Source organism: Tenrec ecaudatus, chromosome 9, assembly GCF_050624435.1.
Source record: "Tenrec ecaudatus isolate mTenEca1 chromosome 9, mTenEca1.hap1, whole genome shotgun sequence".
Classification (NCBI taxonomy): Eukaryota; Metazoa; Chordata; class Mammalia; order Afrosoricida; family Tenrecidae; genus Tenrec; species Tenrec ecaudatus.
Window position 1 is genome coordinate 46,530,161 of NC_134538.1, and position 24,595 is coordinate 46,554,755.

A 24,595-nucleotide genomic window follows, 5' to 3' on the forward strand; every position below is an offset into this window, starting at 1 on the left:
TCATGAGCCTGTATAAGCTGCTCAGCCACCACTGGCTTTGTCCAGGGGTCTTTCTGCCCAGGGGAAAGGAGGATCCATATTCTAGTTCAAGACTGACAACTGGACAAGTGCTAAGGGCAGGTTCCATGTACTACGTAAGGACCAATGTTCATTTCCTTGGTAACTAGGCCCCGCCCCCCGCCGCCCTCCTCCCTCCCCGGACACAGCCCCTGAAGGTGCCCTTTTCCTCCCCTAGTTGCAAGCTGTTTAATATTCTGATCCCCCGGGCACCTCCCCCGCTTCAGAACAAACTATCTTGGGAATGCCTGGGAAGGGCACGCACAGCACCCTGGCCAGCACCCTGTCAGGTGCTCTCAAGGTTGTTCAGGGGCTGGAGGGAAAGCAGCAGACTTGTTCCAGGTCTCAGCTCCAAGACAGCCCAGCTCCTGGGCTACAGATGCCTTTGGCCAACCCCCCCCACTGCCCGACTCCCTCAGGTGTTTCCAAACCTGCATCCCAGTTTCCATGCCTCACTTTAACTGCCCTTCTATCGTTCTCCCTGACCTCTGCTAATTCAGTATGAACGTGGCCGCTCCCCGATGGGGTGTTTGCTCTTGAATGACCCCATTGACCAGTAATCCTCATAGCAACCCAATGAAGTAGTTACTATTCTTAGCCCAGTTCTGAGAACTCGGCATGGCGGAAGTGTGTTACCTTGCCCAGAGCCACATGGGAAGGACCCAGAATTCAACCCCAGGTCTGTCTGTGGAAAGTAAAATCACTTCCTCCATGATCTGCCCTCTTCCCCGGCACTCTCGCTCATATACCATTAGTCTGCGTTCTCTGACATGTTCACCTCTCCCCCCAAAATAAAAGGCTCCACGCACAGAGACCCTGTGCTGCATAATAGACCTGCCCCCCACCCCCGCCCCAGGCTTTCCAAGGCTGTGCATCTTCAGGGAAGCTGACTGTTACATCTTTCTCCACAGAGCGGCTTGGTGAGTCCAAACTTCAAACTTTTCGGTTAGTGGCCCCCATGCTTTCACCACCGAGCCACCAGGGCTCCTTGCTCTTGGACGTGTTGCAGACTGTCCTCAGCTAGCCTAGAGGCCGAATGGAAGGCATGAGTGTGAAGAAACTGTCCGGGGAGATGTGCGAATGTGCTCTGTAGAGAGTGGGATGGAGGACCATGCGAGTCTCTGGAGGCAGCAATACCTCGGGGTCCCTGAGGAAGGAGACAGAGGTGATGCTGTCACAGAAGGCACAAGGTGTCCCAGCAGAGACTTCCAGGGAGGGCTTCGCAGTCAGAAAGCTCCAAAATGACCAGGTACGTGGGCACTGACGGGGTTCCCTGGATTTCACCATCAAGAGGTCACCAGGGGTGACCCTGGTGAGGGGCTGGGACAGGAAAAGTGGGAGTCTCAGAGCAGTGGGTTGTGGAACGTCTAGAAGTGACAAAGTGGAGTGAGCCATTGTCACTTTTCTTCCAAGGAGGAAGCTGGAGGGAGATGCCAGATGGTAGGAGGGCTTTCGGGAGTTGGGTTTTCGTTGTGCTTTGTTATGTTAAGGTGAGGTGTCCTTGGCAAGTATATATGCCAAGGAAAAGGAGCTGGCAAGGGGAGAGAAGACCATGATGGCAAGGGGGATCACAGCGCCCGAGCAGAGAACGCTCACCTCTCTGGAGTGGGGTGAGGAGGAAATACCCAGGGGTTCTGCTCCAGACCAGTGGGAATCGGGGTGACTAGTGTTGGGGAGGGTGCCTCAGGCAAACAGCTCCATGGAATGGGAGATGGAACCATGAGGAGCTCCCAGTGAAGCTGTACTGGCACAGACTCCTCGTACCTCTGGTGTCCAGAGGGATGTGTCCTTAGAAAAATGGATGATGATTGGCAATGTTATGCTTTTCTGGTTCTATGGGTTTTGGTTTTCCAATCTTTAGGTTGCTTGTTTTTGTTTGTGTGTTTGTCTTTTATTGTTGTTGGTCGCTGTGGTTGGGATAGTTGGTCTTTGGGGTTTTTAATTTGTCATAATACAAACACAGTAAACCTGAGTCCTGCATATCCCAGGGACAAGCAGATGGATTATGAACTCTAGTCCCCAATCCAAGAACAGTTAGTTCTGATCAGATGGCCCTGCTCAATCCTCCCCCGCAAGAAAGGATCACTGAAGACAAGGGTGCTTCAGCAAAGTGTGGTGAAGAAAGCAGATGGTGCCTAGCTATCAATCGGAATAGTGTCTGGGGTCTTAAAGGATTGTATTCAATCAAGCAACCATCTAAGCTAGGAGTCAACTAACTCCACATGGAAGAAGCACATCAGCTTGCATGATCCAAAGACAACAATAGCAAAATTCAAATATGACAAAGGGAAAAGTCTTAGAGCCTAAATTGCGAACACCCAATTGGTAGAAGGCTGTGGAGGACAGTGGGAGCCCAAAACCCCTATAGGCAGATTAACACTTGGGCAGATCCCCTCTAGCCACAGGCAAGGGTCCCGAGAAAGTTTACTAACAGACAGAGGTAATTGTCATCTTGATTTTACTGCATCAAACTGTATACCTGGTCAATTGACCTCAACCTGAAATTGTTCTAGGTGCAAGTATTTCTTGCTTAGCCTTTAAGTATTCATGGTGGTCTTTTCTTTCTTGCCACTATTTGAATTTTTATCGATGTATTATTGTTATTATTTTATCCTTACCACTTGGTTTTGGTTTTGTTTTGGATTGTGTCTATTGAGTTTTCCAGTGTGTGAAGCACAGTTGTAGAGGCACAGTGGTAAGAACTGATGCAAGGGTTTATAGGGGAGGGAGGGTGAGAGATTGGGAGGGTGAGGGGGTTAGGGGAGCAAGCAAAGTATGTGGGAGTGGGAGGGGGCTACTAGAACTGATTATATAACTCATTTTAAATGCAATTTAACCATGGGAAAGGGGGGAGGAAATGTTCTAAAATTGATTGTGGTACTGGTTGTACAACATTTCTTGATATGATTAAGCTATTGAATTGTGTGATATATAGATTAGATGCCAATAAAACTGTTTTAAAAAACAGTGTGCAGGTCTTAGGAGAGTGCGGAGGAGGGTTTTGACAACCAGCTTTGGGGAAGAGCTAAAGGAGGTTGCCAAGAGAAGCCTGGCATCGGGTGAAGGAGACACACATTCTTCTTGGACCAACACTGTGGGTGTGCTGGATCCTGCAATCATACGCGTAGACTTAACAGCCAATCATTTGAAAGGAAGTTTCCTCAGGGATGTAACCTGCTTCTAACATAAGTGGATACTATGGCAAAACTTGGTCTGCTTTTTGATTCTGCATCTGGCTTGTCAGCCACTGGTTCTTTGGACTTGAGCCAACAACCTGCCATATTGCCTACTGATCCTGGGAGTCATCAGCAGCCTCCCATATAACCTGCCAACCTTCGATTGATTCACCTCGGTAGCCACAAGCTTGTTGTCTTCCTGATGATCTTGGATTTGTCAGCCCCCATAGTTATGTGAGTCAGGAGAAATCGCCATCCAGCATAGCGTCTGACCCACACACTTGGTACTTGCCTGGGCTTAGAACTTTCTCACTTCTCCAACTGTGTGAGCCACTTTCTTGATTTAAACTACATACTTGGTATAAACTACATACTTCACTGGTTGTGCTTCTCTATAGAACTCAGCCTAAGACACTAGCCTAAAATTATTGCACATGCACAGTACCCCATGTACAGAAAGAAGAAGGTGAGTCTCCTGCCCAGAACAATGCATGACCGCTAGCCCCAGGGTAGCAATCTTTCTATGGAGCTATAGGAAATGCAAAGGTCTCTTGATATCTCCACTTCCTTGATGAAATAGAAAGCACACCCCTGCCATCGCCCTCTCCGTACTCAGCTGGGCGTGCGGATCTATCACAAGCCCTGACCCTTACCTTCGAGTCAGATTTGCCACTTCAATCGTTTGGACCAGCGTCTCATGGGGAGGTAAATAGGTTTCCTCTCTGCTCTGTTTGTCATGGTTACGGAGGAGTCTGTCTAGAGAGAGCCCTGTGATCAATTAGTCGGTTCTTCAGAGAACAAGGCAGTGGGGAGTTTAGATCAGTGTGCCTACACTGGTAAGACGTGAGATAGGTTGTAGACATAGGATTCGCTTTTCAGAAGAGCCTGGAAAGGGAAAAGATGCATGATGCTTAGAAGTCTTGGAGTTTCCCAGCCTCTTTCCTTTTAGAGTGGGCTGGCTCCTGAGTGTAAGTGTTTGTATTTATTTGGGGGAGTTAAGGGAAGAGGTCCACAGAAGAAGAAAAACAAAAAGCGGCTCTGAGAGTTTAGATGCCACTACCCTCCCCCAACCCCCACTAGTCCATGACCCTGTCCCAAATCCAGGGCGCAGTGAGCAGGACAGTTTCCAAGATGCCTGGACAAAGCCGCCTCTTGGCACCAAGGGCCTGGGAGGTGGAATGCTGAGCTTGTCTTCCAGCCCAAAGCAGGCACAGGACGTACCCAATGCAGCCTGGTCCTTTGCTCTGGGTACAAATGGATTTAAAGTCTGTGCGGCCTAAGGCTTATATAACTAGGTTGGAGACTCGTTTGGAAGAAAGAAATATGAAAGGAGGTACTGATCTTGGGTGAGGTCTATGAAAATGTGAGGCCCTGGAGCTGGGGCTTCAGATAGAGATCGGTGCAGAAAATACATAACAGGAGATAACCCTGAGGAAGGGGTAGGGCTATAGACTGGTGGGTCAGGGCAGGCTTTCCAGCCACTAAAACTCAAATTCACTGCCAGTGAGTTGATTCCAACTCAGAATGACCCTGTAGGGCAGGGTAGAACGGCCTTGTGTGTTTCCAAGACTGTAACTCTTTCCGGTTTTAGGACCTGACATTTGAGCTGGGAACTAACTGGCAGGATTAATTGGCAGCTAGAGAAGATCCTTGGGATTAGCAATCTGAGTAGACAGAAGAGCCGGTGCAAAGACCCTGAGGTAGAATACAAGGAGGGAACAAACCCCATCTTCAGGATAAGGATCCTTGCGACTCCAATTCCCAAAGTGTGGAAATAGATCTGGTCCTTGCCTTCCCACTTGCCACTTCTGCATCCTCATTGCCACCCGTATGGGCAGCACAGTGTGTCAGCCAGCCCCAGGTGCCCAGAGCCAGAGCAGGACTCCCACACTAGAAGGACGCTTTCTCTTAGACTGCCTGTGACAGCCGTAGGAGCCCTGGTGGTACATGGAGTAGTTAGGCATTGGCCTATGATCCAAAATATCAGCAGTTCGAAACCACTAGCTACTCCAAGGGAGAAAGACGGGCTTTCTACTCCCAGGCAGAGTTATAGTCTCCGATAGCAGGAGGGGAGGAGGGAAGAGGGGAGGAAAGGAGAACTGACCACAATGATAGACGCATAACACACCCCACCTCCCTGCCACCACCTCCCCCTACCCCCCAGCAGGGCAAACAAAAAGGTGGGTGAAGGGAAACAGTGATCGGTGTAAGATATGAAAATAATACTTTATCATTTATCAAGGGGTCACAAGGGGTGGGGGAGAGGGAGGGGAAAAAGAGAAGCTGATACTAAGGGCCCAAATAGAAAGTAACTGTTTAGAAAAGGATGATGGCAGCATATGTACAAATATCCTTGATACAATTGATGGGTGAATTGTAAGAGTCCCCAATAAAAAAATCTTTAAAAAATAAATAGATAAATAGTGTCATCTACGAACACTCAAAAGCAAACCAACAAACAACAAAGAGTTGCGGTCTCAGAAACCCACAGGGGCAGTTCTACCGTGTCTTACGGGTCCATATGAATCATTCTTGCCTCACGGGCAGTGAGTTTTTGTTGTTGCTGCTGCTGTGTTGTGTTGTTTGAATGACAGCCCCTGCTGGCTGGCGCTGCTCCTGTGTTCACTACTCCACTGTAATAACTCACAGAATTCGCTAAGACTAGATCTAACTTGTGACTACAGCTTTATTACAGTGTTAAGAACTGGGAGGGGTCACAGTGTGACGTTCCCATGTCCCAACAGAGGGCGCACTACCCTCTCTCCTGCCTGCACATCTCAGAAGTAGTGCTGGGGCTACTGACAGCCTCCCTATGTGGCCATGATAGATTAGATGAGGCTTGGGCAACAATGGGCCCTCCAGTTGTCCCTGTCGGTCTAATCACCGCCATTCATTAACTCAGGTGTTAGTTGACTCCGGAGTACTGAGAACTTGTTGGTTTCTGCAAAGTGATGCCCTTCCTTGCACAGGCGAAGATTTGGAATGCGAGAACACAAAGACCAATGTGCTTGGAGTCCGGTGAGCCGGGGAAGAGAGGCAGGCGGTGAGACTAGAGGGATGGGCAGGATGCAGACCACCAGGATCTTGAAGGCAGTGGTAAGGAAGGCTGTATTCCAGGATCCGTGGAAGCCAGTGAAGGTATGGCTTTACATGAGGCGCACAAAAGCAAATTACAGCCACGCACACAGGAGGTTGCATGAAATTCCAAAAAGACTGGAAATGTTATTACCAGGACCTGGTCCTTGGTCTGATTGGACAGAGTCCCAGGGGCACAGGAGCATTCCCAAATTCTCCGTTTCTCCCATTTCCCACAGAGGCTCCTTCCCCCCCCAAAGGACTTGAGGACTGTGTTATGCTGGGGTTGACTAGAGAAATCAATCCAGTGACACTCTTATTTGTGTAAGAAAGCTTTATATCAAAATGTAATTGTATATCAAGGAAACATCCCAGCCCAGTACAACTCAAGCCCATAAGCCTGGTCCTAGTCCACAAAGTCCCTCTTCAGACTCATGAAGCCTCATACAACGATGCAGAATGCAGAAACATGCAAAGTCCTGTGGATCCAATAGCGGTGGTTCAAGCAACTCCCAGAGTGGCTCTCCAGAAGGGGGTGGGCAGGGCCCTTCTAATGACTCCCTTAAGGAGTCACCATCAGGCTGTGACCTAATTGACAGGCTACACTTTTATCCAGCTTCAAGTTGACAAGACATTTTGTAACTATGACAAGGATAAAGGAGCTCATCCATATCTACGAAAGCTTCAGAGGTGCAGAGTTGAAAGCCGGAGGAGAGAGACAATACTGCGGGGCCTTCAACAACTCTCAAGGATCCAAGGAGTGAGCAGTCTTGTTTTCAAGATACGTTGACGCCAGTTTGGGGGGACCAGGGAAGGTGGGCCCTCCGAGTGTGCTGCTGGGGTCTGACCAGCCAGCACTGGCCACATGACTTGCTCTCGGGCTGCAGAGTACTTGACCTCCTGAAATCAGGTCTGGGGAATCTCTGAGGCAGGCCTTCCTCAGAAACACGGGGCCCCTGGGAAGTGTGTTAGCCCAAGTTAACTAGAGAAGCAAATCCAGAGACACTCATCCGTGTGTAAGAGAGAGCTTTAGATCAAAGAGTCATTGTCTACTAAGAAAACATCCCAGACAAGTGGAGATCAAGTCCATAAATCAAATATTAGCCCATATGTCCGACACCAGTCTACAAATTCTTCTTCAGGCTCACACAACACATGGAATGACGATGAATGCAGAAAGATCTCAGGCCAGCGGGGGAAGCCTTATGGATCCAGTGGTGGTGGCAGCATCACAGCGCTGGCGTGGGTCTCCACGTGGCTCCTCCAGCTCCGGGGCTCTGGCTCCCTCAGCGTGGCTCCTGTGGCTTGTCAGCAGAAATGTGTAGCGGAGAGAGTGTGTCTGGCCCCCCGTGAGCCATTTATCAATGTTGCTCCTCCAAATGAGGTTATCAAACTGTGACCTGATTGACAGGCTAGGCTCCACCCCTTCCTCAAGTTGACAGATTATGTAACTGCCACAGGAAGAGAAAGGAGAAACTATTGCTGGAGCCGCCAGGCGAGTAGGTCTCTCTGGAGAGGAGCTTTGTGGAAAGGAAACATGAAGTGCCCAAGAGAGCCTCTAAACCAGGAAGATGGGACAGTGGTGGTTGAGGGGTAGAATTGCCACCTTCCATGTGGGAGAGCCAGGTTCAATTCCTGGCCAGTGTTCCTCAGACACAGCTACTACCCATCTATCAGTGGGGACGTGGCTGTTGCGATGATACTGAACAGGTTTCAGCAGTGTCCAGAATAAGATAGATTAGGAAGAAAGGCCTGGCAATCCACTTCCCAAAATCGACCATAGAAAACCAACAGCCCAGCCCAAAACTGATCCTGGAGACGGCCCAGAAGTGGACGGTGGTGTTCGGTTCTGCTGTGCCTTTGGGTCATCAAGAACTGGGCAACAACTTGACAGAGGGCAGCTAACAAGAACCCAACGAGGAAAGGCACAATAGGGGTGGAGACAGGTAGTGACCAGGCAGGAGCTGAGGACCACCGCAGTCACGTTCCACCGTCGTGGATGGCTTGTGTGTCCCAAAAGTCACAGTCTCCCGACCACCTTTCAGATACCGTCTTTACAACACTCTGGAATCTAAGCCAATAACGTGAGCCAAGTTACCTTTGCGTGGGCTTTGTGAATGGCTCTATCTGGACAGTGAAGGGCTGGGTCCCTGGTGGGGCCTGCCCATGAAGGGGGCTGGGGCTTCAGCTTCAGAATTGAGATACCAAAGCAAAGAGCTCTTGAACGGATTCCCCAGGGCCAGGCAGGAAATGTGTTTGCTCCAGGCCCGTGTAACTTGAGAGTGAGAGCTAAACTACAGTTGAAGGGCAGCGAGAAAAACACCTTGGTAAGCCTGAGCATCTGGTTACAGGGATCTCCGTGGGATTCCTAGGAAAAGCGCCGCAGAGGGGAGTGGAGATTGTGGATTTGGGTGCCTTGATAACCAAGATAGTGGCAGTGAAACCAGGCCAGGCCACCCCCAACCAACTGAAAATAAGGCAAAGAAGATGTCCTTGTGGAGTTTCAATGCTGACGGCCCAGTTCAATTGTCCGGGGAGGAGACAAACAGATTGCTTATAAAAAGACTGAGATCACACTACCTCATACAGGTGGCCTGGGAGGGACCCCAGGAGGACGGGAACAGAGCCAATGGGGACTTCAGCAAAGCTAACTAGCACTGCTTGCTCAGGAAAAAGCGTGTCTTTGTCGAGAAGGGAGCAGTGAGTAGACAAAGAGCCAGAAGGTGGCAGTGTCTACTCAGGGAGGGGCAGCTTGACAGGCCCTGGCATGAGAAAAATGGCAGGCAACCCCCACCCCAGAGTCAGAGCCCCCATAGGCGCTGCCCACCTTGCCCAGGTTGGGACTCAGGCTAGCCAGACCTCACCTTTGGCCCATCCCTTGCCTTGGCCGGCCCTGGAATAAGCCCATCTTAGCAAGGGCTCCCCGGCGTGGCTTAACTACAGCGCCTGGGTGAGAGGAGAAGGGGACAGCTGTACTTTGGTTGGTCAGCCATGGAGCGAGCGGGCTGGCCTACAGTTGCCAAGGCAATGCTTCGCTCCCCAGCCCCCACCCCACCCCACAAAAAAGGGGAGATTTCCCATTTTATACATGTACCCCCAAAAGTAAGGGAGAGAATTGTGAGCATGTACTAGAATGGTGAGGAAATGGCATGGGGGCCTGTCTCACCTCCTCTGTCGGTGGTGTTCCCAAGCAGACAGGGCTTTCTGTCCCCTTTCCGGGAGCAACAAACACACACCTCGGGGCCTCTCTGAGAATTTGTGTACTGCAATCCAGGCTAAAGCCGGGTCTTGTTGCCCCTCTGGATCATTCCAGCGCCCCCACCCCCACTCCCCAGGACAGAATCGCCCTCCTCAGGAAACGTCAAAGGAGAAGGGGAATCCAACTCCACACCAGTCCAAGGCCAGTTGCTAGGACACAGTGAGTAGCCGTGGCTCCATCCCCAATCCTTCAATACATCATTCCAGCACCAACCATCCCTGTACTCTGCTAAAACAAACTAACCCAACTCATTGCCATCAAGCTGGTTCCAACTCATAGCGACCCCTACAGGACAAAGTTGAACTGCCTTTGTGGTTTTCTGACACTAAATCTACAATAGTAGACAGCTTCCTTGACCTCCCATGAGAGGCTGGTGGTTTCGAACTGCCCACCTCGTGGTTAGCAGCCCAATCCTAACTCACTATGCCATCTCTTACCATGGCCACATAGAACTCACAGACAATATCACAATTATAGGGTTTACTGGGGAAACAAGTTACAAAATGGTAAGGATACAGGTCTTTTGTCACACTGAGACCCCATGGGCATTACAAAGCCTCTGGAGAGAAGGGTCATATTAAGCAATTTCACTTAAAGGGTCATGAATATGCATTGGGGTGGAGGTGTTAAGGTGATGGCTCATCAGACTCCCCACTTCTAACTGTTGTCTGAGTTGGTCTGGAGCTGTCTCTGCAATGGCTTGGGTCCTTTACCAAAGTGCCTTTGCTCCAGGGTCAACTGGAGGTTGACTGTCCTCAGGACAGGTTTCACAGTGCCCTTCTGGATCTGGTTAGAATCGGTGCTTGCTTGCTGTGATGGGGTACTTTACCAGGAGGAAAGGGCTCAAAAGAAACAGGCTCTCAGGTCATAGATTGATGGAGGACTATTCAAGGCGCTCTGGTGGCACAGTGGGTACAAGTTGGGCTGCTCACCACAAGGTCCATAGTTCAAACCCACCAACTGCTCCGAGGGGGGGGGGGAGGCACTCCCACAAAGGTGTACAGCCCCAGAAATGCTCTCAAGGGTCACTCTGGGTTGGAAGAAACACAACAGCAGTGGTTTTGTTTGGTTGGAGTTGACATGAGGTGACGCCCTGGGGGCTAAGCTCGGGGCAACAGTTCAAATCCACCAGCTGCTTCAGAAAAAGAGCTCCCTGTTCCCGTGAAATGAGTTGGAATCAACTAGTTGGCAGTAGATTTGGGTTAGCTAGTTTTGCTTTTGTTTAAATATTCGGTATGCATTCCAGCACCCTGTGATGGTGCCGCTTATTCCGAAGGGGGAGGCTCACTGGGCATGCTGCGGAACTTACAACACGACAAGCTGTTTGGGGAAAGGTCTGGGCCAGGCAGAGGATGCAGTGTCCAAGCAGGACATCTTCCAGGCAGTGACCCCCATGCAGGCTGGGTCACCCTGGCTGTGGAGACCTAAGCAGGCTCTCCTCTCACTCCCACCCTGCATGCACACCCATGGGAGACCTGCACACACACCCCCACCCACACGGTTTCCAGGGGTCCCAGGACCTATTCTCAAGCTGCTGACTACAGGGCTCCTACCGCTCACACCCCTGTCCCCTCAGTTCGTGTCCACCTGGACTTGGGGGCCAGCCCCACCTCCTTGATGCCTCCTCACACCAGACATAGGCTTTGCTGAAGGCTTGGGGTAGAAACACAACAATTTAAAGAGGAGGGTGGCAGGTCCTGTTCTTAAAAGGTCCTCTGCTGGGGGGGATTGATGGCCCACCGGACACTGTCCTTCCTGAGCTCTGGCCCCAGGCATTTTGCTTTGCCCCGCCTTTCACTAGTCTTCCTGCCTCCCTCCTCCTCCTCCTGGAGTCCCTCAACTAAAGTTGGCGGCTCCCAGTTAGGTATCTAACGGGAGTCATGTCCCACATCTCCCTCCGTCCCCCCAGAAGCGAGAGCACACTGGATTCCCCCCTCATTACAGGGCCCCTTCGCTCCTGCACCTCAGCCTGCCTACCCACACCCTGACTGGTGGGTGACCAATTATCCCACTGGGTGAAGGGCGAACCAGCCTTAGGGACGCCACTGCCTAGGCACCACCTCCCCCTGCGGTGCGGCAGCCACCAGGGACTCTCAAATCATATTGGTGTCAGCACCCCCACCCCCAACTCCACCCCACCCACCCACTGTGCCAAGATGCCACGCCACGACACAGCAGGTCATCTCCTCCCTTGTTTAATCAGCTCCCTTCAGACCTTGACCTTGGCACCTCCTCAACCAAAGAGGCTGATCAAGATATCTCCCGAACCAAAAACTGTTTGGCTAACTGCCTGAAAGCGAGCCATCTGGTTTACACGTGGACGGCTCCGAACCACAGCCGGACACGCGTCTCCTCTCCACCAGCAGCAGAGGGCGGGGCGGGTTGGGTTTGTCAGGGGAAAGGCTGCCCGGGGCGCTCTCTCGGCTGTGTGCCCACCTGCCCACTGCCCCTGCTGGCAAAGTGCCATCTCTGGGCGAGGAAGGCAGGTCAACCCTCAGAAAGGCAAGGCCTGACAAGGGTGATCTCCAAGCAGGGGGAAGAGGGAGCTCAAAGGCGGGGGGAGGGGGAGGCCTGGGGAGATGTTTTTTGGGGGGGCCGAGGGCAATACACCTGTGTGACCACACACTCAAGATGGGGAAGCAGGCTATATCTCACAGCCATCGCTCTCCAAAGCGGAGGCCAGACTGGGAACAGAGGTCAGCGCTCACCGAGCCGTCAGCGCTCACCGAGCCGCCAGCGCACAGACCACGGCAGACAGCCACGCAGACTCGCTGCCCAACCGCTAGGCATTGTTCTAAGCCAGTGGGGTCCAATTAAAAATACTTGAACCACGTCTGTAATTTTGAATTTTCTACTTGTAACGTTTTTAAGACTTGTTTTTGTGCGCATAGCTAACAGTAGTCCCGTTGAGCCCACTTGATGTGACATGTTTTCATTGTGATGTGCACTCAGCGTAAGCAATGATTGCCTAAGAAACTGTGCACTTGAGGGGGAGGCCCCAAGACTTCCAATCCGATGTCAATTGACCTATCAGTTTGTGTTCGTGTCGTGTCTTGTGACCACCCACTGGGCCGCACAGTGCTAAGCGTGCTAGAAGCGTCATGCATTTGACCCTCACGCCTGAGTTCTTCTTGTTTCCAGGTTAGCGGAGAAAGTGGAAGCAGAAGACTGAACAGGTGCTTTACTCTAGGGATGGCTGAGCGGGATCGGAGCTAGGTTCAGCCAAGTGCGGGTTCAAATGCTGATCTCTAACTACTGTGCTGTGCTCTAGCTATTAAAACTATGTCTCCCTGAGGGCTTAAAAAAGGCTGCTTGCTACCAGGAATCTCTGGGGTGGTGTGCCAAGGGCATGGCTGTGACTTGAACCCACCCAAAGGTGCCTGGGGGAAAAGCCTCATCACCTCCTTCAAAACCCTACTCTGCACACATGGACTCACTCGGAGTTGGAACTGACTGCACACTGTAACTGGGGGTGACACGCTGGGTCGCTAATCACAAGGTCAACAGTTCAAAACCATCAGCAACTCTGCGGAAGTAAGACGAGGCTTTCTACTCCATTTCAGTGATTACCCTCACGGAAATCCACCACACGGCTATGGGTTGGAATTGACTCGATGGCAGTAAGTTTGCGTATGATTATTTCTGAATCATAGTGACCCTAGAGGACAGGGTAGAACTGACCCTCTGGATTTTCTGGACAGCAACTCTTTACAGAGTAGAAAGTCTAGTCTTTCTCCTTGCGCTCAACAGCCTGACTCGTACCCCATGATCCCACCAGGGCCACTGTGAGGCAGAATTGACTCAATGGCAGTGAGTTTGGTTTGTGGTTTATGATTATCTCTGAGAATATGGGGTTATGGGATTTTGCCTCACACAGGGAGCCCAGCTGAGGTTTGAACCTATATTGAGTGAAAACTTGGGAGACATCAATTGTGTTAGGCAGGGTTTTGTAAAGAAACAAAACCAGGACACTTGTGATTTTATATATAGATATAGGTTTACACAGCAAGAAGGAATATAACAGCTAATCAGTCCACACAGCAGTACAGAGATCTCAGTTCAACTCGCTTTGCTGGAACAGTTAATATACTAGAAGTCCTTTGACTCATGGGGGCTGCTGGGTCCAAGGTCAAGGAAGCAGACAGCAGAGGCCTCCCTTTGGCAAGGCAAGCAGAGTCTGCCCGCAGGCAGCAAATAGCAGGGTGGGTCAGCAACAGTCAGTAGCTCAAGAGCTTACAGGAACTTCTGGGAAGGGATATTGAACTCAATACAAGGTGACCAGATCCACCAGCCGCAAGCTCAAGCGATGTGTGCACCAGCAGCATGGCGAAGCAGGTCTTGAAGGAGCCTCAAGCTCTAGTGACACGATCCATGATCCACGGGTATGCTGGGCCCACAGGTGGTGTAGCACACAGGTTGAGGCAGAAAACTAGCTAAAGCAGCAGCACGCTGGTCCAATCACCAGAGAGCAAGAGAGAAGGGGGTGGGCCTTGCAGAGCCATTTATCGTGTTTCCCTCCAATCAAACTGCGACCTGATTAATCCCACATGTTACTATTGGCCAGGTTGGCACAATAAACCAAACTATCACAGTCTACCCTTGCCAACTTGGCACCTGTACACAATCTCTTAGCCATATATAATTTCCAGGCATTAATGAAATCACACTTACACCTAACATCATACATCTATCATACATGTAAATGAAAACACACTAAATCTAATTGTATCTGATATATTGCACATGAACAAAGGAAAGATATTCAATAAGCACATATAAAGAAGAAATACTGACAATCACAAGCCTTGATTTTGAAATCGATCATGTGGTTGTAACGGATAGGTAGAACTTCCTTTTCTACTACCCATTCTGTGCTACCTTTGCCCTTGACCAGCACCTCAGCTGGCCGTGGTTCTTTGCCTGGTGGGGTGATGTTGTCAGGATTGGGTTGCTGTAATTTATCATTTACTTTAATAAAAAGGCACGGTAGCACTAAGAGACAGCCAAGGGGATCTCCTGGATTCCAGACATATTCTTCTTTACCTCCATTATGTAGCACCAGTCCAATTTCTCCTTGGTAATCAGGATCAATCATACCACTCAGTACGGTGACACTCTTCCTGACCTGTTGATCCAAAGGCATGAGAAGTCCAAAGTGGCCAGGGGGCATTCTCAGCTGCCAGTTCAGTGGAATCCGTGCTGTGTTTCCAGGTGGGAGAGTTCCTTCCTTCGGGACCAGGACCTCCAGGCCTGAGGAACACAGGGTTGCTGGGACAGGAAGCAAAAAAGGCTGCAAGGGGATCACTAGGAGTAATAGTGAGTGGTACCACTCCAGCTTCCACCTCTTGGTTCCTGGACCCAGGAATCCTGACTATTGGAGACACAGCACCATATATTGGCCGCTGGTTTAGAGCATATACAGCTTCCTGGAGAACACTGCCCCAGCCCCGCAAGTTGTTGCCACCTAGTTGGTGCCGTAATTGTGTCTTTAGGAGCCCATCCCATCGTTCTATCAAACCAGCTGCTTCAGGATGATGAGGAACATGATATGACCAGTGAATTCCATGGGAATGGGTCCATTGCCGCACTGTATTTGCTGTGAAGTGAGTTCCTTGATCTGAAACGATGCTGTGTGGGATGCCATGCCGGTGGATGAGGCATTCTGTAAGTCTGCAAATGGTAGTTTTGGCAGAAGCATTGTGTGCAGGGAAGACAAATCCATATCCAGAGTAGGTAAGAAGAAAACACTGCCCTTTCATGACGGAAGTGGTCCTATGTAATCAACCTGCCACCAGGTTGCTGGTTGATCTCCCCAAGAAATGGTCCCATATCTTGGACTCAATATTGGCTTCTACTGCTGGTAGATGGGGCACTGAGCAGTGGCAGTGGCCAAGTCAGCTTTGGTGAGTGGAAGCCCATGTTGCTGTGCCCATGCATAACCTCCATCCCTGCTGCCATGTCCACTTTGTTCATGTGCAGGAATGTTCAATGACAGGAATGGAGGAGGAAAGAGGAGGACCAGTCTCCACAGCACGTGTCATCTTATCCACTTGATTGTTAAAGTCCTCCTCTTCAGAGGTAACCCTTTGGTGAGCGTTCACGTGAGATACAATTATCTCCACTTCTTGGACCATTCAGAGAGGTCTATCCACATACCTCTTCCCCACACCTCCTTGTCACCAGTTTTCCAATCATGCTCCCCGTAATTCCCAGACCATCCAGCCAAGCCATTAGCCACAGCCCATGAATCAGTATATAATCTCACATCTGGCCATTTTTCCTTATATGCAAACTGAATGGCCAGGTGCACTGCTCGAAGTTCTGCCCATTGGGAAGATTTCCCTTCACCACTGCCCTTCAGGGATATCCCAGAAAGAGGCTGTAGTGCTGCTGCTGTCCATTTATGAGTGGCACCTGCATATCATGCAGAGCCATCCGTAAACCAAGCATGACTTTTCTGTTCCTCAACTTATCATAAGGAACTCCCCAGGAGGCCTTAGGTGTAGACTGGGAGAAGGAAGGTACTGTGACAGGAGTGGAGACTGTGGGCATTTGAGCCATTTCTGCATGGAGCTTACTTGTCCCTTCGGGTCCTATTCTAGACCGATCTTGTATATACCACTTCTAGTTAACAAAGGAGTGTTGCTGCGCACGCCCAACTTTATGATTCTGTGGGTCAGACAATACCCAGTTCATGATGGACAGCCTAGGCCTCATGGTGACTTGGTGGCTCATGGTGAGGCGTTCAGTCTCCACCAAGGCCCAGTAATAGGCCAACAGCTGTTTTTCCAAAAAGGAGTACTTCGGAGAATGGCAGGACTTTACTCTGAAATCCAAAGGTTCTATGCTGTGATTCACCAATAGGGGTCTGCCAAAGACTCCACACTGCATTTCTAGCTACAACTGACGCCTCTAGCTGGATCATGTGGCCCCAGTGGCAAAGCAGCTTGCATAGCAGCCTGAATCTGTTACAGAGCCTTTTCTTGTTCTGGGCCCCACTCAAAATTGGAGGCCTTTCATGTCACATGGTAAATATGTCAGAGTAGAACACCCAAGTGAGGGATATGTTGCCTCCAAAATCCGAAGAGGCCCACTAGGTGTTGTGCCTCCTGTTTAGTTGTTTGGGGGGCCAGATGCAATAGCTTATCCTTCACTTTAGTAAGAAGGTTTTGACATGCCCCACACCACTGGCTACCTAGAAACTTTTACTGAGGGGGAGGGTGCCTGAATCTTTGTTGGGTTGATTTCCCAGCCTCTTTCACACAGATGTTGTACCAATGAATCTAGAGTCTTTGATACTTCCTTCTTAGCGGGTCCAATCAGTATGTCATCAATATAATGGACTAATGTGACATTTTGTGGAAGAGATAGGTGATCAAAGTACCTTTGGACTAAATTATGGCACAGGGCCGAAGAGTTGATGTGCCCCTGGGAGAGAGTTGTGAAAGTGTCTTGTTGCCCCTGCCAGCTGAAGGCAAACTGCTTCTGGTGGTCCTCCAAGACTGCTATTGAGAAGAAGGAATTGGCCAGATCAATAGCTGCATACCATGTACCAGCAGAAGTATTAACTTGTTCAAGCAATGAAGTCACATCTGGAATGGCAGCTGCAATTGGAGTCACCACCTGGTTAAGTTTACAATAATCCCCTGACATTCTCCAAGCTCCATCTCCAAGATTTTTTTTTTCAGGACAAATAGATGAATTAAATGAAGATGTAGTAGGAATCATGCCCCCTGCAACCTTCAAGTCTTTGATGGTGGCACTGATCTCTGCAATCCCTCCAGGAATGCAGTACTGCTTTTGGTTTACTATTTTACTAGGTAATGGCAGTTCTAATGGTGTCCACTTGGCCTTTCCTATGATGATAGCTCTTATTCCACATTTCAGGGATCCAAAATGGGGGTTCTGCCAGTTACTAAGTATGTCTATTCCAATGATGCATTCTGGATCTTGGGAAATAACAGGATGGGTTTGGGGACCCACTGGACCCCCTGTGAGGCATACCTGAGTTAAAACTCCACTGATAACTTGACCTCCATATGCCCCCACTCTGACTGGAGGGCCTTTAAAGCATTTTCATATCTTCTATGAGTGCCAAGGTAAGAGAAGCCACTTGTAACCCAGACGTAGACTTAAAAGGTGACTTCAAAAAGTTCAATGAAAACAAAAATAACTCCACAGCTTGGGACTATGGGAGGCAAGATTTGGACATCATTTTTTTAATAAATCATTTTATTGGGGCTCATACAACTCTTATCACAATCCATACATACATCAATTGAGTAAAGCACCCTTATACATTCGTTGCCTTCATCATTTTCAAAATTCACCTTCCACTTGGATTCTTGGAATCAGCTCATTTTCCTTATTTCCCTCCCCTTCCCTTCCCACTCCCCCTCCCTCATGAACACTTAATAATTTATAAATTATTATTTTATCTTATCTTACACTGCCTGGTGTCTCCCTTCACCCACTTTCCTGTTGCCCATCCCCCAGAGAAGAGGTTATATGTAGATCCCCCATATCGGTTCCCCCTTTCTACACCCCCTTCCCTCCAGGTATCGCCACTCTCATAGTTGGTCCTGAAGGGTTCATCTGTCCTAGAGTCCCTGTGTTTCCAGATCCCAACTGTACTGTTGTGCATCCTCTGGTCTAATCAGGTTTGCAAGGCAGAATTGGGATCATGATAGTTGGAGGGGAGGAAGCGTTTAAGAACTAGAGGAAAGTTGTGAGTTTCATTATTACTACACGGAACCCTGAGTGACTCATCTCCTCCCCACTACCCCTCTGCAAGGGATGTCCAGTTGTCTATAGATGGGCATTGGGTCCCCATCATGCACTCCCCTCATTCAAGATGATATGATATTTTTTCCCTGCCTTTGTTGCTAGAAACCTGGTCCCTTGGCTCTTCATGATCACACATGTTGATATGCTGCTTCCATGTGGGCTTTGTTGCTTCTGGGGCTAGATGGCCGTTTGTGTACTTTCAAGCCTTTAAGTCCCCAGATACTATATCTCTCGATAGCTGGGCACCATCAGCCTTCTTCACCACACTTACTTATGCACACATTCATCTTCACATAATGATCACAGGTGATCACACAAAGATGGTTTTGCTCTTTGGTGTCTGCTACCTGATCCCTTCAACACCTCGTGTTCACTTAGGCTTATGTGCTTCTTCTCTGTGGGCTTTGTTGCGTCCAAGCTAGAGAGCCACTTGTTTGCCTTCAAGCCTTTAAGATCCAAGACGCTATATATTTTTTGATAGCCAGGCACCATCAGCTTTCTTTCCCACATTTGCTTATGCACACGTCTGTCTTCAGCGATCATGTTGGGAAGGTGGGTATCATGGAACGACCGTTTAGCTGAGCAAGGTTGCACATCATATTTTTTATACCATCACTTTAGATCGCTGCCTATTCTGAGTTGAATTGTGTACACACACATGCGCGCACAAAGACATGCTCAAGTTGTAATCCATGGTACCTGTCACTGTGACTTTATTTAGAAGCAGCATCTTGGCAGGTGTACCCAGTTGACATGAAGTCACATAGGAGCAGGATGGGCACCAATCCATTGTGAGTCCTTATGAAAAGAGATGGGAAGACGGACCGAGGGGAGAACATCATGTAAATGCGGACACAGAAGGAAGACAACCATGTGAAGACAGAGGCCTAGATTGGAAAGAAGCTGCCACATCCAAGAAACAGGAACAATCTGAAGCTTGAAGGCAGGAGCCTCCCCTGGAGCTTTCAGACAAAGCACGTCCCTACCAACAAAGCACGTCCCTACCAACACTGCTTTCATTTCAGCAGCCTCCCAACGGTGAGGGTAAATTCCTATTGTGATACACTGCCTACCTACTGGCACTTTGTTCCTGTCCTAGATCTAATAGACTGCCAATCACAGTCTGTCAAGTAGCACTTCACAAACTATTTAAGCAGTCTCCTATTTAGAGACATTTAAAAAATTAGTATAAATAGAAATGCTGGAAAAAATCTGGAACCATGAAGAAAACTCCTCTCTGGGACTGAATGTTAAAGGGAGCCTGAGAGCAGACTAAAATGCTTGGCAGGTGACCACCTGGATCCACTTGTTGAGTGGAAGTGGGAGAAATGCAGCAATAAAGAGACGGGTTGAGTGTGGCCACTGATCCCCATGGACTTGGCTCACAGGAGAAAACAACAGCGGGTTGGCTGGTCTGAAGTTCATGACCTAGTTCAAGGTTGTTGAGAATTTGTGATGGGGCCATGGTCTAAGGCAGGGGTCCTCAAACTATGGCCCGTGGGCCACAGGCAGCCCACCAAGGACATTTATCCGGCCCGCCGGGTATTTTTGCCCCATTTGTTTTTTTACTTCAAAATAAGATATGTGCAGTGTGCATAGGAATTTGTTCATAGTTTGTTGTTGTTTTTTAAAACTATAGTCTGGCCTTCCAATGGGCCTGAGGGCCAGTGAACTGGCCTCCTGTTTAAAAGTTTGAGGACCCCTGGTCTAAGGCAAGGCGACCAAGGGACACCCTGTTGAGGCTAAGAGAGGCAGCCTACATTGAGTTGACCAGAACCTCATCAGATGAAGAGATTTTTGAGCCTGTGAACTGGTGCCTATTGCTGTTGACTTTATGGATGGCCAGTCCTGATTTGACTTGACTTATAGATGGGGATTTCACAAGGTTCCAACTGGAATGAAGATTCTTCACGGATGATTGTCTCCTGAGAGCACTGAGTTGATGTAAGTGGGCAGTATAGAAACTGGATACCCCTCCTGAAGGCTGTGATGCGACGGTGGCTGCCAGCCGGGGACGCGCTGCTGCAGATGATCACCATCCACCTGCCCTCTCCTGTGACGGCCCAGAAGTACCGCTGCGAGCTGCTCTATGAAGGGCCCCCCCGACGATGAGGCTGCCATGGGTATTAAAAGCTGTGACCCCAAAGGTCCCCTCATGATGTACATTTCCAAGATGGTGCCAACCTCAGACAAGGGTCACTTCTACACCTTTGGCCGTGTCTTCTCTGGACTAGTGTCCACTGGCCTTAAGGTCCGGATCATGGGGCCCAACTACACCCCAGGAAAGAAGGAGGACCTCTACCTGAAGTCCATCCAGAGAACTATTCTGATGATGGGCCGCTATGTGGAGCCCATTGAGGATGTGCCCTGTGGGAACATTGTGGGTCTGGTAGGCGTCGATCAATTCCTGGTGAAGACTGGCACCATCACCACCTTTGAGCATGCCCATAACATGCGTGTGATGAAGTTCAGTGTGAGCCCTGTGGTCAGGGTGGCTGTGGAAGCCAAGAACCCCGCTGACCTGCCCAAGCTGGTAGAGGGCCTGAAGCGGCTGGCCAAGTCTGACCCCATGGTGCAGTGCATCATCGAGGAGTCCGGCAAGCACATCATTGCAGGGGCTGGCGAGCTGCACCTGGAGATCTGCCTCAAGGACCTGGAGGAGGACCACACCTGCATCCCCATCAAGAAATCGGACCCAGTTGTCTCCTACCGCGAGACCATCAGCGAGGAGTCGAGCATGCTCTGCCTCTCCAAGTCCCCCAACAAGCACAACCGGCTGTACATGAAGGCACGGCCCTTCCCCGACGGCCTGGCCGAGGACATCGACAAGGGTGATGTGTCAGCGCGCCAGGAGCTCAAGCAGCGGGCTCGGTACCTGGCCAAGAAGTACGAGTGGGATGTGGCTGAGGCCCGCAAGATCTGGTGCTTTGGGCCTGATGGTACTGGCCCCAACGTTCTGACCGACATCACCAAGGGAGTACAGTATCTCAATGAGATCAAGGACAGCGTGGTGGCCGGCTTCCAGTGGGCCACCAAGGAGGGTGCGCTGTGCGAGGAGAACATCAGGGGTGTGCGCTTTGATGTCCACGACGTGACCCTGCATGCGGATGCCATCCACCGCGGGGGGGTGGCCAGATCATCCCCACTGCCCGGCGCTGCCTCTACTCCAGCGTGCTGACAGCCCAGCCACGCCTCATGGAGCCTATCTACCTTGTGGAGATCCAGTGTCCCGAGCAAGTGGTCGGGGGCATCTGTGGCGTTCTGAACAGGAAGCGGGGCCATGTGTTCGAGGAGTCCCAGGTGGCTGGCACCCCCATGTTTGTTGTGAAGGCATACCTGCCAGTCAATGAGTCCTTTGGCTTCACAGCCGACCTACGGTCCAACACTGGCGGCCAGGCCTTCCCGCAGTGCGTGCTCGACCACGGGCAGATCCTGCCCGGGGACCCCTTCGAAAACACCAGTCGACCCAGCCAGGTGGTGGCCGAGACGCGCAAGCGCAAAGGCCTGAAGGAGGGCATCCCGGCCCTGGACAACTTCCTGGACAAATTGTAGGTGGCCTCATGGTGGCCACCTGCAGCCCTGGGTGGGACTGGGCCAGCACCTACAGCAACACGTCCTCATGCTCTTGTCACCCTGGCCCTAGGGGCGGGGGCGGGCCTGCTCTGTGCCATCGCTCTGCATTCACACTCAATGCCATCTCCCGGTATTTATTTCAGGGGCGGCGGGATGAACGGCCTCTTGGCAGGACTTAATTGGCCGGTTGGGAGGTGGGACATGGGACATCCCGACACCCTGCCCCCTCAATTCAGAAGGAAACTGACGTCCAAAAAAAGTATATATTAAATGAAAACATTGGAGGTCTATCTGGGTGACAGGCCCTCCTTGGACAGCCAGCTACCAGAGGCAGGGAGGGAGTTGTGTGTGGGCTTATGGGGGGCACCTCCAGCTGTGTCAGTGCCATTGGTGTAATAAATTCGGGATGGTGGTGGAAAAAAAAAAAGAAACTGGATACCCCAAATTGGGGGAATAAAGGCATGAAGTGGTTGGCTTACAAACTTTCATAGGTGGGGTAGTATATTCATAGGATTATAGGATTAAGGTGTAGGTGTTACTTAACTGCAATTGTTAGGCATAGATATGTTTTGTTCACTTATAGAATGTTGTTTAAATGAGTGTGGCACATATTGAATTGTATGCTTTCTTGTTTTATCCTATTAGGTAAAGATGTGACTTTATTATTGTTTGAAATTATATATGGCTAAAGAGTTATGTGAAAGTGATAAACTGACAAGTGGTGGTCTGTGGCTGTCACCTAATCTGGTGTCAATTTAAGGACTAAGAGTGTAGGGGTGGAGTCTAGACTGTCAATCTGGAGCTAGTCAATGAGACTTCAGCGTGGGCATGGCCTTCTCCTGAGAATTCTGGAAAATCTGGTACTTCCTCCTTTGAGGCATTTGACACCTCTCTCTGCTACTCCCTGGGAGACATTGCAGAAGACAAGCCATGTGGACACAACCAGACCTCGGAAGCTGGAGAAGCCACAGAGAGACCCCTGCCAGCACTGAGATGCTTACAACACCACTGGACCCAAAGACTTGTGATCGTCCTGCATTTGGCTTCATTGCATGTGTTTTGTGAGTCTGAAGAGGACTTTATAGATTGGTATTGGACATATGGGATAATATCAGACTTATGGACTTGATCTGGACTGGGCTGGGATGTTTTCTCAATGTTCAATTGCTCTTGTACATAAACCTCTCCCTTCTATGAAAAAAAAAATATATATATATATAAATAGCCCTGCAGTGAGCATACTTGTAGCTTCACCTCACCTCATAAGCCAATGTACAAGAAGAAGTTTTTATTATCCACTACTTCAGTGTCTGGTATTCATAAAACAGAAGAGTGAGTGAGTGCCCCAGACCTCCCAAGCTGGACACGATGCTGCGACAAAGAGGAGTCTCCGGTTTGGTTGTTTCAGAACTCCCGTGCTTGTCTGAAGAGCAACTCTTGGTCTTCCCCATCCTGAGCACACAGAGTGCAGGAAATCGAAGGCACACGGAAACGATTAGTCCAAAGGACTACTGGACCACAGGAACCCAGCTTCCGTGTCCCTGAGACCAGGAGAATAGGAAGGTGCCCAGCCACCAACGTGGAGTGCTCTGAAAAGGGTCCTGAATAGTACAGGGTGAAACAAAGGAAGGACGGAAGGAAGAAATGTAGGTAGGTAGCTTCCCTGGTCTGACAAAAACTGGTGGAACGCCCAAGACTATGCCCTTAGCTAGCTGTGCTTCGGGCCTGGATCTGACCTCTCACGGCTCAGCTTTCAGCCAAACAACAGAAAGCCTATCAGGTGAACAACATCAGACAGGTAGGAACTCTTTAGAGTCCAATCAACCACAGGCCATCAAAAGGGCTGCATTTGCCCAGGGACTCGGCTCAAAAGGCAGGAAGGGATGGAGAAGAAGGAGTAGAGGTGATCAGCCCGGGGAAGGGAGCTGTTACATGGTGGGGGTTGCGAGCAATGGCACAAAACACTGAATGGAAACCTATTTCTACTGGAAACTTTGACCCACGTCACAATCAGACAGTTACGGGGTCAAGAACCTGGCCCAGGAGCAAGACCTCCCCTCCTCCTTTTGCTGGTCCAGGTCACGAGCTCACCCAGAGCAAGGCACTGAGTGCAGGGATGGAGCAACTAGGGATCTTGGGGTTCTGTCCTCCAAGGAAATCTTGCCATGATTGGATTGGACCCCCGGATAGACAATCAACCCCTCCACCTGTTCAGTGTTACATCCCTGCAAAGCAGTCACCATCGCAACAAACAAACGCTTTGAGAACTAGACAAGAAATACACGAATAGAGATACCGTTCTGGTTCGGTGCTACTGGTCTCCCTAATCCAGAGCCTGTGTCTTTGTCTCATTTAAGACTTAATAAATGTTCTTGTCAGACTGAAAGAAATAATAAAGAAATACAAGAATGGAACCGGGAACTCTGGGCGCAACAGAATCGACTTTTAGGAATGGAAACGAAGAGCCCATCCATGGGGACTGAAGACTGAAACAGGTCCAAAGGCCACGCGGAGTGCAGAAGAAATGGCTGATCCTTACAAGGAGGTCTTCAGTAAGAATTTTCAGAAGCACGTGTATTATAACAGAGCCTGGTACCTACCGAAGCAACCCTGCTGTCGCCTTCTCCATGGGGAGAGTGGCCTGGAAACGGCTCCCACAGGCGAACAA

General features: G+C 50.0%; 1 protein-coding gene across 1 annotated transcript; it reads left to right on the plus strand.

Moving 5' to 3' along the window:
- The first annotated feature begins 1,168 nt into the window (after positions 1-1,168).
- LOC142455958 (elongation factor 2-like) lies at positions 1,169-22,358 on the plus strand. Its single transcript, XM_075557302.1, is given in 4 exon segments — positions 1,169-1,306; positions 20,311-20,448; positions 20,450-21,472; positions 21,475-22,358. Coding segments are annotated over 4 exon segments (1,731 nt in total). The 3' UTR covers positions 21,907-22,358.
- Positions 22,359-24,595: the final 2,237 nt, after the last annotated feature.